This window comes from Chionomys nivalis, chromosome 12 (assembly GCF_950005125.1).
Source record: "Chionomys nivalis chromosome 12, mChiNiv1.1, whole genome shotgun sequence".
Lineage (NCBI taxonomy): Eukaryota > Metazoa > Chordata > Mammalia > Rodentia > Cricetidae > Chionomys > Chionomys nivalis.
This window is the reverse complement of record NC_080097.1, coordinates 52,756,422-52,774,146: the sequence shown is the minus strand read 5'-3', so window position 1 is coordinate 52,774,146 and position 17,725 is coordinate 52,756,422. Positions and strand designations below refer to the sequence as shown.

General features: G+C 42.5%; 1 protein-coding gene across 2 annotated transcripts in view; it reads left to right on the top strand.

The window, feature by feature from the left end:
- Nucleotides 1–13,397, top strand: part of Mtmr6 (myotubularin related protein 6) — a 39,583-nt gene extending 26,186 nt beyond the window's left edge. The window contains exons 6-15 of one of the 2 annotated variants that reach the window (XM_057786317.1): nt 1,225–1,359; nt 2,349–2,462; nt 3,669–3,801; nt 4,639–4,748; nt 5,100–5,225; nt 7,642–7,691; nt 8,057–8,257; nt 9,380–9,511; nt 10,123–10,249; nt 11,327–13,397. In XM_057786317.1, coding sequence (XP_057642300.1) covers nt 1,225–1,359; nt 2,349–2,462; nt 3,669–3,801; nt 4,639–4,748; nt 5,100–5,225; nt 7,642–7,691; nt 8,057–8,257; nt 9,380–9,511; nt 10,123–10,249; nt 11,327–11,575 — 1,377 coding nt within the window. In that variant the 3' untranslated portion in view covers nt 11,576–13,397. The remainder of the gene's footprint in view (nt 1–1,224; nt 1,360–2,348; nt 2,463–3,668; nt 3,802–4,638; nt 4,749–5,099; nt 5,226–7,641; nt 7,692–8,056; nt 8,258–9,379; nt 9,512–10,122; nt 10,250–11,326) is intronic. The other variant, XM_057786316.1, reaches the window with a different exon arrangement.
- Nucleotides 13,398–17,725: the final 4,328 nt, after the last annotated feature.

The window sequence follows — 17,725 nt, the reverse complement described above, 5'->3', positions numbered from 1 at the left end:
CACCACTGCCCGGCTAAACCACTGGTTTTTTATAGATATGCCTCCTCTTAGATCATCTTTCCTCATCTTTATGCCTCACCTTATAAAAAGCTTTCTGATTTTTAGTAAGGAAATAAAATTTCAGATGTTGTTAATTTATATTTTAATTCTTATTTACATGTATAGGTGTTTTTCTTGAATGTATGTCTGTGCACCAGATATGTGCCTGGTGCCCATTGTATCCCCTGGAAGTATGTCTGTGCACCAGATATGTGCCTGGTGCCCATTGGATCCCCTGGAACTGGAGTTTCAAAAGGTTGTGAGTTTCTGTGCAGGTGCTGGGAACCAAAACCTGGTCCTCTGGAAGAACAGTAGGTGCTCTGAACTGCTGAGTCATCTCTCCAGCCCAAGGTGTTGTTAATTTAAAAGTTCCTTTAAGGGCAGAATAGATGGCTCATGATTAAGAGGGCTTCCTGCTCATTCAGAGGACTTGAGTTCAGTGCCCAGCACCCGCAGTATTCCCAGCAGCATCTTAGAATTTTCTGTTCCATATGTATTGCTGGCCCATCTTCTTTAATTGAACTTGAGCTGAAAGTTATTTGTAGCTCATAGAACCCCTGGAATACAGGTGTTTCCTCCTTGATAGACAGTTGACCAAGTGCTGCTTCTTGGGGCCATGGTGTTTTTAATTTAGGGTGTGTGTGTGTGTGTGTGAACAAACTAGGTATGGAAACATTTAGTTTTCTTAGGAGAAAAGAATATTGGGAAGTGCCCTAGGTCTTATTGCTGTAAAGAGACACCATAAGCACTGCTACTCTTATATAGGACAGCATTTAATTGGGGCTGGCCTACAGGTTCAGAGGTTTAGTCCATTTTGTCATTGTGGGGAACATGGTGGCATGCAGGAAGACATGGTGCTGGAGAAGGAGCTGAGAGTTCTGCATCCAGATCAGTAGGAATGGGAAGAGAGTGTGACACTGAGCCTGGCTTGACTATCTAAACCCTCAAAGCCCAGTGACACACTTTCCCAAGGCGACACCTCCCTGTGAGTCTGTGGGAGCCATTTTCATCAAACACCAAAGGAAATGCAGACAACACCTAGATTCTGACAGGCGTCTAAAAGTTAATGTCTTCTTATTTTCCTGCTGACTTTAACATATATAGTGTGTTTGGTTTTCACACTTTAGGCCCTTTTCAAAACTTCTAAGAGTCTTTGTATAATCTGGTTTGTCTTTTTAAAATTAGGCTGCCATTTGTCGATGTAGCCAGCCATTGTCAGGCTTCAGTGCCAGGTGCGTGGAGGATGAGAAGTTGCTTAAAGCCATTAGTGCAGCCAACTCAGGAAACCATTACATGTATGTTGTGGATACCAGGCCCAAGGTATGTATCCAAGTGCAGTCTCTTATCTTTATTGTTTCTGTCTTTAATTGATGGGAATAAATATTTGTGCCCAGAGATACTTGAATTGTAGTTTTAAATTAACAGAGACTAATGTTATGAAGAAAATCAATCTTCTGAAGAATACTAATTAGGAGACCAGTTCTCAGTTCTTAGTGCCCTAAGTCATGATTTCTTCTGTCTCCTGAAATATACCCACACAGGCACACACACACACACACACACACATATCTGTACGTACCTATATGGAATTCTGTTTTGTTTCTGCTTTTGTTTTTTCATGACAAGCTATCGCTATGTAGCTCTGACTGTCCTAGAACTCGCTCTGTAGACCAGGCTGACCTAACTCACAGAGATCTTCCTGTCTCTGCCTCCCAAGTGCTGGGATTAAAGCTGTGTGAAAGGTGTGTACTACCACGCCCCGCCACATATGGAGCTCTTGAAGATGTATTAAGTCTTATCTTAATACTGCATACTACTCTCCCCTAGTTTTCTTCTTCTTTTTTTCTTTTTCTTTCTTTCTTTATTTTTGGTTGTTGTTGTTGTTGTTTTAGTTTTTTTTTTTTCACAAGGTCTCACTTACATTTGTACTGTGTAGCTAAGGATTGTGGTCATTCTGCCTCTACTCCCAAATGCCGGGGTTATAGACCCCAGCTGATTACTCTCTTTGTTACTAGAACTGTCCATTGACAAAACACTTAGTATTAAAATAATTTGGCCATAATTTGAAAGATTAAAAACTCGAGGAAACAATTATCTAATGTAGGAAACACTGAACTAGCGAACTGTAATGAACAGGAAATTGCTGCTCTCCTGGCATCTGTGGTATGAGGCTAAATTTTTATTATTGAGAACGAATCTGAGTCTGTACTCCTATGCACAGTAGAGAGCTGATTCTCATAGGACCGTGAAATTAGAGTGATTATAGTCTTCAGCAGTGACAGCTAACTTTATTCTGATTTCTGTTATAGCATCGCATGCAGAGCTGGTGGGATACACAAAAGGACATTGGCAGAATTATAGTGAGGATCTCTTCAAAGATCTGGAATGATGAGAAAATAAGAGAAAGCGATGAGAGAAAGCGAGTGAGCACTGTAGACCTCGCGCGATTTTAGGCAGACTGTGAAGGGACACGGTGTTTCCCAGTGATGCTCACTCACGCTGTGCAGCCTCACCCAAGACCGTGGGACTAGGGACGATGAGGATAGCGCGAGTAAATTAGAAAGTATTAACAATTAGAAGTTGGTATTGATAATCTTTTGTTAAATATAAAAGACTTTCTGAGGGCTCAAGAGCTGGTAATGTCTCATAAGAAAAACTGTGTTCCCTTGTTACTAGAGACTTATAATCTAATGAACCAAAATTTAGGCGATGTTAGATATAAAGATGACTCTAATATGTACATTTTGAAGATGAAGTCCTACTGTGATTTGCAGCTTAAGACCTAATAGTTTTTATTTATCTAATTGTCTTTGATACAGAAAATACTCATTTTTTTCACTTGCTTTTCTACATTAAAATTAAGTAGTGGTGATGTGGAAACATTTTAAATTTTACTTCAGCCATAGATGCTGGTAACTCATGAGTCAGTGGGTCCAATTGCCCTGTACTTGTTACCAACCCAAAGCCTATTCACTTAATGAAAAATTAGTTTCAGCCAGTTTAGATCATTTTATTTCTTCATACTCCTATGAGAAGAATGCTAATTATAGTAACATATTGTACAACAGAAGCCAGCAAGCCGAATCCTAAGGGTCTCCGATGAGTCACCAGTCTGGTTTTCCTCTAGAGACCAGTTTATGAGAGGCACGATTCTCGGAGCTTTGCCAGACTGTGGGTGATGCTGCACACAACACAGCTGGAGCACAGCGATGATTCTCCATGCACAAGCTTCATGGCATGGCGCCATAGTCCACATCTGGCTCTCAGGGCACCTGTGCTTTGAGCTCACAGTCTGGTTCTGCAATCCAAGCTCTCCAGGAACTATTCCTTTCGTTCCAATTCTGAGTTGTTATGGAAACATGGAAAGCTGATGAGAATGTAGATGAATTCTCTACTGAATTGGCGAGTCTGCTGGACTAGACTTTTCTGTGTGGCAGCCACATTTCCCCACACACTGCCCTTCATCACTGCTTGGGATATGGCAGTTTTGTTTGTTAAAAAGTAGTAGCTAACTCAATTTTGATGAGTTTCTTTAAATGCTCTCCTGCCTAAAATGTGTGATTTAGTGTTTTTGGTAAACTAAAGATAAAAATAATTTGATTGTAAATTTCTAAAATTTTGAATTTTAGCTGAATGCAATGGCTAACAGAGCAGCCGGAAAAGGTTATGAAAATGAAGACAACTATTCTAATATTAGATTTCAGTTTGTTGGAATAGAAAATATTCATGTCATGAGATCCAGTCTTCAGAAATTACTAGAAGGTATGATTGTTGTACACCTTTTAGAAAACTTTGTGAGATAGAAATACAGTAGTGGTCACATAGGGCTTTGAATTCTCTGTCAGCCACACTCCTAAAGTAAAGAGAACATGGGATTGATGCTGATAATATACGTAAGAGGTAAAAGTATTATTTTAGTATGTAGTCAGTATAGAAACTGGTAGACTAGTCCTCTCCCATCCCCTCCTTCTTCCTTTCCTCCCCTTCTCTTTCTCTATCTCCCCCTTCTCCCTCCCTCTCTCTCTTTCTCACTCAGTTGCTTGCTCATATCTTTTTGAGAAGGGTTTTATTCGATTCATGGTTTCTGTGAACTCACTCTGTAGCCAAGGCTTGCCTTGAAGTCCTGGTCCTCTTGCTTAAGTGTCTCAGGTGTTGGGATTCCAGGTCTGCACAGCCACAGCCAGCACCATCTTTCCTTGTCATCGAGTCCTAGATAGCAGTGATGTTTTTATACTTATTGCTCACTTTGGCCTAGCCACATTTCAGGTGCTCAGTGGCCCCATTGTGGGTGGTAGCTGCTCTATCTGCACAGTTCTAATGGTTTTTCAAATCACTGTTGTTAGAAATCATTGAATATTCAGCACATCTTAGTTATGATGTAATTAAAAAAAATTTAAACATTTGCACTACGATTTTTAAGGTGATTGAACATTGCTTTTCCACCTAAGGACTGAACAGTGTCCCCCAAGTGTTATTCAGCCTCTAAAGCACTTCTCAGTTATTTGCATTCTCTTCAATTCACTCCCTTGAGATGTCCCGAAAGGATGAATGGGAGCTCTAGCCCCATCCTAATCGAAAACCTTCCTCCCTATTTCATAGTGAATGGCAACAAGGGGCTGTCTGTCAACGATTTCTACTCTGGTTTGGAGAGCTCGGGATGGCTTCGCCATATCAAGGCTGTTTTGGATGCTGCAATCTTCTTAGCCAAGGTAACTGTCTTGCATTGGTTTGGGGTTTGTCATGTTTGGGAAGGAATGGACTTAGCCTTGGTACAGGGGTTTGTTCTTCTCAAACAACCTCTGCTTGCTCTTCTTCACCTCTTTAATGGAGTTCACTTCAGTTTGAAGTGGTACCTAATACAGAGGTTTACAATCCCCAAGTACTTAGAAACAACATTTTGTTTGTTTGCTTTTTGTTGTTTTAATTGCTGTGGCCACAGTGTCAGTGCAGGGCCAGCTCTTCTTTATAATGTATACCTTCTGGTGTGTGTTTCAGTCCAAGCCTTGCTGATTTGTGTGAAGGGTGTTTTACAGGACTCTGAACGTGTCGTTTCCTCTCAGGCAATAGTGGTTGAAAATGCAAGCGTGCTGGTGCATTGTTCGGATGGCTGGGATCGGACTTCCCAAGTTTGTTCCCTGGGTTCGCTTTTGTTGGAGCCTTACTACAGGACGATGGAAGGATTCATGGTAAGGACTTACCATCTGCCCAGGGGATGCTTGGCAGTATTAAAGACAGTTTTATACTAAGGTCGTACAGCTGGGAGATGCTGCTGGGCATTTGACCCTGCATAGGACAGCTCTGGTTAAAGATCCTGGGGCCCTTGGTGTCGGCGCTTCTACGGCAGAGGACCTGCGCTTAGACTGATCTCCATTTGTGCCACATTTTTTTGGCAAAACACTTGAGTTCTAGGGTTGGTATGCATCGTCCCCGTCTCCCCACCACAGCCACCATCCTAAATTGTTACCAGCAAAACTGTTGATGTTTTCCCCCACATGTTCATTTACATCACCATGATGATAAGGGAAACACCACGGTGTCATTTTTTTCTGTGAAACCAAATTTCTAGTTGAACAGTTTTCTTCAAGTCAGGATTTTATCTTCTGTTATGTATTTGATTAGATTTACTTTCAAATTTTACATTTAAGCCAGCTGTATTAAGCTAGGCCTGCAAGCATAGCATTTGGGAGGTGAAGACAGGTGTCAGTTCACGGTCATCCTTTACTATGTTATCAGTGTGCGACCAGCCTGAGCTACCTGAAACCTTGTCTAAAGCCAAAACAAAAATTTACATAGAAATACATGGTGAGTATGTGACAGGACATTAGAGAAGTTTTTAAGCTTCTAATTATTAAATAGTGTCCTGTGACAAGGGTCAACACTGTTATTTGGCTCAACTATCATACTGAATCAAATGGAAATAACAAGCTAACTGGAACTGGGAAACTACATGGAAATGGTGCTAATAACAATACAATTAAGCTTACTTTGTGAATATAAGTGACAAGTGTTATTCTTAGCTCATTGCCGGGCAATTGGATGAAGCTGTGTAAGAAATGACCAGGAGCACAGCAGAGCCCTTTTAGGAGATATAGGTATGCGTGAGGGAGTGTGAGAGTAAGCCTGGTACCCAGGAATTGTAGGGTGGGAGTCTGAGGAAGAGGATGCTGGGATGTGTACTTCCCCCTGGGCACTGAGAGCTATTAAGTAATACAAAAAAGCTACAGTTGCTTGATGAGAGATAGATGCTCTGTAAAAAGTTACCTTGGCATCTTGAAGTCAGAAGGGAGTGGGATGGAGGCTGGGGGTCCGGGATAGCAGCTATTAGGCCCACTGAAGAGGGAGAATTGAAAGTAAGGCAGCAGAGCACATACAAGTAGACAGAGGTGACGGGCTCAGGGGACATGGCAAAGGAGGACCAGTGCAGCCATGGATTAATGAGAGTGGAGGAACGGAGTCCTCGCCTAAGTTTCCAGGCTGCTGAGTCAGCATCTGCTGGTCCCTGCTCTTCCCTGAGCTAAGGAGAGCAGCAGGCTTGAGAGGATACTAAGTTAGGATGCATAGGATGGTGGAGGCCCAGGGTGATATCCATATTCCCACCCGTGGTCACAGGGTGGAGGTGACAAAGCCATCCCTGATAGAGCTGGGAATGTGCTTGAGAAGCTGCATCCATGAACAGTTAAATGGATTTAAGACAGCACTGGCAATGCCACAAAAGATGAGCCTCTTGACAAGAGTGTGCTTGGCGGCTGTGTGGTAAGAGTGTAAGAAGTTGCTTCAGATCTGACTGGACACACTAGAGACGTGTTCCCTCACTGGCTGTGGTGGTGCATATCTTCAGTTCCTGCACTTGGGAAGCTCAGACAGGAGGATAGAGCATTCAGGCCAACCTAGGTTTTATATTGAGAAGCTGGTTCAAAAAAGAAAGAAAGGAAAGGAAAAGCTTTTATTTTGGTGGGATTATTCAGTAGAGAATCCATGACATAAAGACTCAAGTGTGTAGTTCAACCAGATATGGACATCAGCTCTGGGATCTGAGTAAAAGCTGTCACTTTTATTGACTTTGGTTTGTTTTCCAAGAGACGGAGTCTTGCTCTTCATTTTCTTACATGTTTTATGTAAACAATGTGCAAATAAGCCAAATGGCTTAAAACACCCACCCTCCTGTACTACTCAGAGTTGGCCATTATTAGAGCTTTAGTTTACATTCTCCTAGTTCCCCTCTCCCAGCCCTCTCCTATTTGAGGTCAGGGTTTCCCTATAAAGCCCCGGATGGTCTTGAATTCTCTATTCTCCTGCCTGAGCCTCTGAGTGCTGGGTCATACATGGCTTTTCCTAGCCTTTTTGGTGTCATTTTTATAGGTACAAAAATGTCATTCTGCCCTACCAGGTGTGCTCTTAAATACAACAGGAATAGTCTGTCCTGAGCCCATTTCGTGTGGATCTTCACTCTCCTGTATCCCTTACTCCAGTCTAGGGTCTGGCCATGTTTTTACCTGTAGTATTTTATCTTTTTATTTCTGTTCTTAGCAGAATTGTCACAACATTTTTTTACATTGAAAATAGTTTTATATATATATAGTTGCTTTTGCTTTCTCTCATTAGGTTTTAATAGAAAAAGACTGGATATCGTTTGGGCATAAATTTTCAGAGAGGTGAGTAGCAATTATATCTTTGCAAAATCGTACCATTGTGTTCCTTTTCTTGGGAATTTCGCATCTCTGTGGTACGAGAACTGTAGCTATGAATTGAATGGAGCCAGATGTAATGTCTCTGTTAGTTCTCATGGCCATTGAGCTTTTTCTGAGACAAAGACAGTCTTGTAGCAATGCTGTCCTTGTACTTCTGGTCCTCCTGCAGTGGTTACAGATGTGCACTAAAATGATGGTTACAAGTGTTTTTATATGTCTGTATTATGTGTAATGTATATATTAGTGTTGTGTGTTTACATTGGCAATACCTAAGTAGTGAACGTCTTTCAGAGGCATTTTTAAAAGCATGTGCTCTCTGCGGGGGCTAGGTGTGGCCATTTGGACGGTGACCCGAAGGAAGTCTCCCCGGTGTTTACTCAGTTCTTGGAGTGTGTGTGGCATCTGACTGAGCAGTTCCCACAAGCCTTTGAGTTCAACGAAGCATTTCTCCTTCAGATCCACGAGCATGTTCATTCATGCCAGTTCGGGAACTTCATTGGGAACTGTCAGAAGGAAAGAGAGGAACTCAAGTAAGTGGGTGATAAAATGGGCCTTTTCCTCCTGCACACCCCAAGTCAGCCCACCCTAGTCATGGCTGCAGAATGAAAGGCCTCCACAGTTTCAGACAGGCCTGAATTTACTTCAGAGTTTATCATCTGTAGTTTTGAAGTTAAAGTACCCTACTAATGTCTTCCCAGGTAATAGGAAAAATACATTTTGAAATATATTTTGAAGTATAATAGTATTCAAAAGAGTGCATGTAGGATATGTAGCCAGCTCAGTAAATCTCACTGCTTACCTGTGTGATCTTTCCTAATGAGATTGTGTTTTGGGTTTGGATTTGGAGTTTAGATTTATTACAGTAACAGTGAATCTAGATCTCTCAAGTGACATAGAGAGGGGCTGGCCCTGGTTGTAGGTGGAAACAGCCACATGCCCACACTTCCAGGAGAGCTGACAGCAGAACCGAGGAGACATGGGAAATTCTAAAGGTGTGCAGGGAGTAAGAGATGAGTGCATTGTGCAATTAGCTTTGCGTATTAGCCAGCTGACTTTTCTTGGGGCACAAAAATCTATTTTAGGAAAACCTTCTCAATTGGTACCAAACATCCTCAAACAATGAGAAGAGGAAAATAACAATGGATATTTCTTAGTAGTTGTTCTTATAACATACATCTTAGGGCATATGGCACTGGTACATGCCTGTAGCATCTGTAAGGCTCACCTGCTGTGTAGATGCCTCCTCTGCAGCCAGCTGTCTGTGTGCTTTAGACAAGCATGTAACTGGCATTTCAAATTCTTCCCCAAAAATGTGTTTCTGTCCCGTGTAATAGCTCTCATGGCCCAGTATGGGGTTGTGAGAACAAGGGGGAGCAGCTGCATCAGTGCCCTGTGGTGGGGCCGGGCATTCCTGGTACGTGAGAAGAATCCCCGAGTGGACATGGGTGAGAAACAGTGCTTGACCTGTGTTGTGCTCAGGACACATCTGTCACACGTAGTCACAAATGAGAAAGAAAACCTGGGGAAAGGAGAGCTCAGACAGGAGCGATTAGTCTACAGCTGGAAGTCACTGGAAGTGACGGCCTCGTCTGTAGAGTTCACGGCATGCTGTGCACCTGGGTGAGACTTCCGTGTTGTCCTTGTTCTCGAAGGTTGAAGGAGAAGACGTACTCCCTGTGGCCCTTTCTTTTGGATGACAGACAGAAGTACTTAAATCCTCTCTACAGTTCCAAATCTGAGAGACTGACAGTCTTGGAGCCAAATACGGTTTCTTTCAATTTTAAGTAAGTTGGCACCTTTGAAGCATTTATATGTGATTTTCTAAAACAAATTTTAGGGACTTTAAAAAGTATTTATTTTATTATTATTATTTGCATGAGTATTTTGCCTGTGTGGGTATCTGTACACTCTGTGTGTGTGTGTAGCCTATGGAAGCCAGAAGAGGGCGTCAGACTCCCTGTAACTGGAATTACAGACAGTCGTGCGCTTCTGTGTGGGTGCTGGGAACTTAACCCAGGGCCTCTGGAAGAACAGCCAGTGCTTTTCACCACTGAGCCATCTCTCCAGCCCCGAAAACTATTACATTAATTAAACATATTTATGGGGTGCAATGTGATTGTTGAATGACCAAATGAAGACAGCATTCCGATGCTTTTACATTGTTCTCTTGATTTTAATGAACAAACAGTGTATGTTTATAAACAGTGTGTTATTTTAGAACCTGGGTACAGCATGTCCTAATCAGACTGAGCATCATTACTGTGTGTGAGTTACTTTCAGTTGTTTATAGAGCTCAGAACAGGCCGTGTGAGCTGTTCCCACTCGGCTGTGCTGAGAGCCTCAGAGCTCACTATTCTATCCAATGGTGTTTGGTAAAAACTTCTTTGTCTTAAAGGTTTTGGAGAAACATGTACCACCAGTTTGATCGGACGCTCCATCCTCGACAGTCTGTATTGAATATAATTATGAATATGAATGAGCAAAACAAGCAGTTAGAGGAAGACATTAAAGACCTAGAAGCTGTAAGTATTTTGGGTTGTCTAATAAAACATTTGTTTAATGTACTGCATGAAGGTGTCTTCCATTTTGGGTTTCCCCAATTGCAGATGAAGAAAGTTGATTGGACATTTACTTCCTTCTGTTGAGAATAAACTTCCAAATTGTCTCACTTTCTCTTGGCCTGTTTGCCTTTTTTCGTTATGATTTTTCAGGGTTCCTTATTATACAAGGCACTAATTCTCTGCTCAGTTTAATGAAAATAGCTTTGTTCGGCCTATTCTCCTTTCTACCTTGCTGTTGTTATCTTTATGCTCTGTTATGTGTGTATTAAATCTGTCTCCATGATAAGATTTTCCTATAATCATTTCTCTGCCATCATATATTAACTAAATGAACAAATATGTCTGTCTGTATGTATCTGTATACATATACACATATATATGTTTAAATGCTCGACAGTTGTTTCTGTTTAGGGGACTGTCCTGTCTGCCACTGAGGCAGCTGTAGGGACATGTTAGTGTTAAGGCAAGGAGGGACAAGACAGACAGCATGACACAGTGGTCTGGAGATAGTTGATTTGGAGAGTGTGATGCCCTGCCAAAGGGGACTTTAAATCTTATGCTTAAAAAAAGAAAGAAAAAAATGTAAAAAGATTGTGTGACCTCCCAAAGGTCACTTTGCGGCCCTTAGTGAGAGAGACCCTCCAGGAATCTTGTCATGATCAGCAGAACCCTTAGCTGAATAATGTGTGATCATTGTTCTGTTATAATGACTTCAGGTTGAGCATGTCCTCTACATCCGAGTCCTTATAATATGATTGCTTGTTAAACTTAAGTATATGTGTGCTCTGGCATGTGAAAACCTAACGATCTTTCCAGCCAAATCTGCTTGACTCAATTGACAAATGTAAAAAGTTAATGAAGTTTTCTTTGATAAATTTTCTTTGATACATTTTAAACTATTGGGATTTTTAGTTGCTGAGTTTATAATTGTGTCTCATGTACAAGGGGAACATTTGCAAAAGCAGATTTTCTTCATTTAACCTAGACTGATCACCTAGTATCTGTAGTTACTAATGTTTTCTCCATGTTCTGTCTTAGAAAATTACACAGTGCAAAAATGGCATCCTAACGAAGGACTTGCTGCTTGGCGTTCACCCTGAATCGCCTGCCCTCAAAACCTCCCTGTGTCTGAAAGAGCAGAGTCTGCTCCCAGTGAACGACACGCTTCGCGCCATAGAGGGCAGCAGCCCAGCGGATAATCGGTACTGCGACTACCCCGAGGAGTTCTCCAAGTCGGAGCCTGCTGTGGTCAGCTTGGAGTATGGTGTGGCAAGAATGACTTGTTAGACCCTTCAGTGTTGCCTGGACTGACTGTCGTGTAAGAAATGTGCTCTGTACACGTGGCAGGGGGATTTCTCTAATGACTTTGGGCTTAACAGCAGGTGAATAGTTGAGAAAGGGTTCATGACTGCTCTTGAGAAGAAGAAGTCAGCTAAGTGCCATTTGTAGCAAGAGCGATAGTCATTTCTGTGGGAAGTGGGTGGTACTGGGTGCACTTACTGAAAAAGGTTTACACGGTACACCAGTGAGCGACAGGCTGTTGATTCAGATGTTAATTACAACCAAGCTCGAGCAGCTTTCCTTAAGTGTAATTTACCTCTGAGAAAACAGGCCTGACAGTGTGACCCCTGAATGATTGACGCAGCATGTGCTTTCAGGGCTGGAGATGTGTGACTGTTTGTGTATTTTGCCACGTAGTGACATTTTAACATCGAAGTGCCATGAGAAGTACTTCTGAGACAGCCTTAAAGTAAATTCTCAGCTTTTTCTTTTGGTGTTACAACCACGGACAAGATGTCTGATTTCTCCTTAGCCAGCCTTACTTCATGAAAAGAACTGCACTCTCATTCCCTGATGGTCGCACGCTGTGGCGCACTCCTGCTTAGAGAGCCTAGACTCTGGTAGTTTGCAATTGACCAAGCCCACCCATGTTCAGCGCTAAGGCCTCCGAGGGCTTTGTTCTGGTTGTCATTGGTTCTAGCTGCAGCTGACAGTTCATTATTTACAGCTTAGAGGACTGATTCCTTAGACTAGTATAAGCACATTTGGCATTTACTTTCGGATTACTGCATTCTCTTAATTCTTGCTTCGTGGTTGGCTTTAATCCTTTGATAACTGTACGTTTAAAGTGGCAAAGCTCTACCGTGTTCTGAGTACTAACTACATTTTGAACTGCCTGATCTCCTAGAACATTTCCCTGGCGTGTACCTGCCTACAAACTTTCAGGTGAAGTAAAAAGGGGCGGACTGGTAGTGGGGGACTTTGCTTGGTTATGTGAATTTTGAAGCAATCATTTTTATGTGGAATATGTTTCCTTTCTTTTAAAATATCGACGGAACAGAAAGGGAGCACTGAGGGGAGCCAGTTAATGTCCAACAAAAGCAGCTTTAGCTCTGGGAAGGGTTTGTTTTCTTTGTTACAGTCATTGTTTATTCTGTGCACTAGGGTGTACACATCTTTTCCAAAAATCACCTCCAATTGACAGTATTAGCAGCTGGCTTTAAAACAGAGTCTAATACCATGGAAGACATGAGGTTCAAGAGCACTAAGAAGTCTACATAAGTTATCATACATATCTCCTGATTACACCTGTATCTGTAATATTTCTTGTATTAGTTTTGAACATATGTATCTGTTTTTGAAAAAGAAGAAAGCTTTATTGTATGTGATTTTTCTCTAGTCCTGTTTATTTTTACAATTCACTTCCGTAAAACCTATGTAATAAAAACACTGCATTTTAAAAAGTAACAGAAATGTACTATAAAAATATAACATATAATCAATGGTGTTTAGACATTGGGGAAGGAAACTTAATCTCTGTGGCCACAACAGGAAGCTTTTGTGCCTTGGTTCTATCAGGTTGTGGTTTTAGACTCCTCTATGGCAGACTTCCTGTACTCATCATTTTGGTTCATTATGCTAATCTCCAGCTTCACATACACACATGTGTTTGCGTGCTCACACACAGATAACATCCTGGGTGACGTACAGGGCATATGTTGGCAAAAGGCTGTGTGGATGTCTTATAAAATTGGATTTATGTTCATTGTGTTTTGGGATGTATAGCATGTAAATTATTTCATGTATTATTTAAAGGCAATTAAATGTTCATGTTTTACTTTGAATGTTTTTCTTTTGGGAAAAAGCAAGTGAGGGTCTTAGAGGAGAGCCCAGTACTGTCACGTTACTAAACCAGCGTGATTCCTGGCTGTGTGCTGAGTGCTTGTCTTTTGCCCGCAGATCAGTTTCTCTCTCATTCCTCATGAAGGAAACTTCTCTGTGTAGCAGAGGGAGGCCATAACAGAAATCCACAACTGACCATGGGGTGCCCAGTCCCCATCAACACAGCTGCAGCACAGCCCCAGATGTCAGGCCTAAGGAACAAAGCAGAAATGGGGTGCACAGAAAGAGTGTAAGAGTTGGAAGAGCCAGGGGACCAGGCCGTCAGCTCTGAGAGTGTGGTACTTAGAAATGGCACAAACTACACCTATCGTACCATAACGATGTGGCTGCCTAAACAAGACCTGAACCCTGACAGCACAGCTGGCCTGGCAGCGTGGATGGGGAACATCTCACAGGATCACACTGACACAGAGCTCCAGGAAACTAATGATTGCTGAGAGAGGGAGACTCAGTCTGCCTCAGGAGTGAGCCCGGGAAATGGTTATTCAATTGCAAATGGCCAGCTCTGAAATCATGTACATCCAAGCAAGTCTAAACAGAAGACATGTGGCACCAAGTTGTAGTATTGTCTTCTTCACTTGGACAAAGAGTCATATACAGTATTACCTTACCATCATAGTGAAGTTTTTAGCATTTCATTTTCCAAAGGTTGTTGATAAATCCCTTGCATATGCAAAAATGCTTTCTGAATAATTAACCCAGGTGAGCGGTGGACAAGTCCAGTAGAGAGTGGTGACAGTTGTGGGAAGTCCCTTCCTCGGTGGTGTGTGTTCTGTGCCACTGCCTGCTTGCAGGGGAAGGCGGGGTTCACCAAGTAGACCCATTCGAGGTGAACTGTCTCAGGGATGGGCTTGCAGGCCAGTGTAGAGAGGAAATCATGGGCCAAGAAATGGGCAGCTTTGTTAGAAGGGTTTGGAAGCAGGTTTCTGGGTGAGAAGCAATGTGGGGAACCATGAGAAAAGAGATGGCATGATCTCCCTCTCCCTCCTTCCCTCTGTCACTGTTAATCTGATGAGACGGATGTGGGAGGAGCTTCTCTTATGAAAATTTTCTGCTTGTCAGCGTTTCTGAGTTACCCACGTAACCATTTAGGTATGTTCTGCTGCCTGTGGGCCTCATCTCCAGGGTGGGTATGACCATAGCCCACCACATATGTAGATGACAGTGTCATATTGCAAAAAAAGGTAAGATCCCCTCACCCAATGACTTTTAAGGACATCACTTCCCATTTTATTGGCCAAATCTTAATTATTGTCTTTATTTTTCCATGTACAAGTCTGAGTGTTAGCACAACTCAGGTATGTATGCAACTCTTAAACTTTAGGAAGTCTGTCTGGAAGAAAGACAGCCTACAGCCTAGAGCAGTTAAAGACTGTACATCGTGTGCTTGAGATATGAAAACGGGAAACCTGGTGTTTCTAGGAAAGTGAAATGTCCCCATGCACAGCAGCAGTGGGGTTCAGGAGATAGGCTCTCAAGTCCCCATCTCATCCATGGGTTTATGTTGGGACTCGGGAGTGGTAAGCGTTGGATAGGAATGTGTGTTGGAATTTAGCATTGTTAGGACTGGAGATGTGTTCAGTTTCCAGCAACCCATGTTGAATGACTCACAACAGCTCCAGGGGTTCTGACTCCCTCGTCTAGCTCTCCCATGTACCCACAAACACATGGCGTGTGCACATAGGCACACACACTCAAACGAAAGGACAAAGTTGGAAAATCATCGCGTTTTTCTTGCCGCTCTGATAAAATACCCGAAGAAGCGACTTGAGAGAGTAAGGACTTATTTTGTTTCATGGTTTGAGAAAATGCAGTGAGTTCCGGTGGGGAAGGCACGGCAGAATTCACACCTTGTGGCTATGGCAGGAGTGTGAAGCAGCTAATTCATGAGTGAGACATCTTCAGCTGGCAGGAACAGGGCCGACTATAGTCCGTTAGCCTTGCTCCTACTGCCCAAGGTCTGCCTACTACACTCTATACCCACAGTGTTCTACAAACTCCCGAAGCAGTGACACTGGCTGGGGACTGCTCACATTCTGGCTGTGACAGTTTTGTGATACCCAGTGAAGTGACCGGCTATTGTGAATGGGTAACCAACTGTGACTTCACCCTTTTAACCAGGGGGATGACATTTAGAAACTCAACTACATTCTAGTGTGCTTCTTGCTAAAGGAGTATCATTGCTTCACGTATTTAATATTTTCAAGTATCTGGTTGATCTAGATAGAATTTGTGTTTGTATATACAAAGAAGAATGGATCCAAACTTTTTTTCCCAAAATAACTGATTTTTAATTAACTATCTTCTTGTTCACAATACATCACTTCTATGTAATTCTGGAATCTTCTGTAGCATTTGTTTTTGTCTATATGCCAGGGCCCTGTACAGCCAGGCATGGTGGTAGAAACCTGCAGTCACAACCCTCTTGACACAGAGACAGGTGGATTTTGAACTCAAGGCCAGTTTGGACTACATAAAACTCAGCAACAACAACAAAAAAATCAAACCAAAACAAAGCAAAATGCCCCATATGGTGACACAGTTGTTATCAAGGCTGATTTTACCTCTTCTCTCAGGGTCTCGGGGCTTTCTTTGCCATCCTTCTCATCCCATAGAGCAAAGTTGCAAAGACAGTTGGTAATGCTTTTTTCAAGAATAAGATACTGATCCCATGCACTCAGGAGATGGAAGCCAGAAGAACATAGTACATTTGTGGCCAGCCTGAGCTACATAAGACCATGTCTCAGGAAAGGAGGCAGGGGTCCAGTCTGGAATAACATGTTGAATTTGGCTTCCACATGTCTTTAGTGTCTTCAATCAGAACAAGTTTCTGGGGATGTGGTTCAGTTGGCAGAATGCTTTTCTTTTTATATATCCTACTACAGAAATACTTGTATATCCTTGGTATTGCTGCTCTACACAATAGTAAAGACAGGCAGCATAGGAATGGATGAAAATGATGAAACTGGAAAATACAGTAAGTAAAGTAGCTTAGGCTTTGTAAGACAACAGTGCATGTTCTTTCTCCTTTCTGGACCCCAGCTTCTTTTCTATGTGTGATGTGGGGTTCCCCTTTGTATGCCGTGAATATGTTTTATTACCATTGGTTAATAAAGAAGCTGCTTTGGCCTATGGCAGGGCAGAGTAGAGCTAGGTGGGAAAACCAAACTGAATGCTGGGAGAAAGAAGGCAGAGTCAAAGCAGACACCATATATATGCCAAAGGAGAAAGATGCCAGAACCTTACCGGTAGGCCACAACCTTGTGGCGATACAGAGATGAATAGAAATGACTAATTTAAAATGTAAGAGCTAGCTAGGAATGTGCCTGAGTCAATTACATATGTGTGTATTTCTGTAGGAGTGAGTGTGTGTCTGGAGCTCAGGAAAGAAGAAAGGGGCGCATGAGAAGGGGGAACCATTCTTTAGTGTGGGGAGGGTAGTGGAACAATGACAGATGAAAGGGAAAAGGAGAATACTGGAGACGGAAAGGCTAGGGCAGAAAGCGGGGATGATGGAGAATCAAAACTAATGGTTATGAAAAAGTCACATACCTGATTCTTGATAAGTTAATCAAATCATAAAGGAGGAAACACACACAAAAAAATTGAATAAGGGTAACTGTACCTTTATCAGTGGATAAAGCTGCTCCCAGTAGCAGGGTGGTGGTGGCACACGTATTTAATTCCAGTGCTCAGAAGACGGGCAGGCAGGTCTCTGTGAGTTTCAGGCCAGCATGATCAATAAGAGCTAGGTCTAGGTTAGTTGGGCTGTTACACAGAGAAACCCTGTCTCCAAAACAAACAAACAAAAACAAAAAGCAAACAAAAAAGCTGCTCCCAGAAGCCATAGTTTATTCAATGAAAACCCCAGTGCCAAGAGTGGCCTGCCTTCCTAGGAGTTGGTCAGAGTGACCCCAGAAGCATCCAAAACAATACAGGCAATTGGCTCTCAGAACCAGCAGCAAAACCTACTGCTGAAGGTACCACATGCCTTGGTTACAGGACAGGAAAATCAAGCTGACACTGGGAACTAGGCACGGATGCCTCTTCCCTGCTGGCTAGCCCCCACAGTGCCGGAAGGTGCTGTTGATTGCCAGGAGAGCACTGCCAGCCTGGACCTGGTCTGCAGCAATGCTGACTAACCAGGCAAGCCACGTCCACTGGGGCCACAGAGATTTCAGTGTTTTTAAATTAATGCATTTCACAAACGCCTGACATGACTACCATGTATTACTAGGAGATGGGTACAAAAGA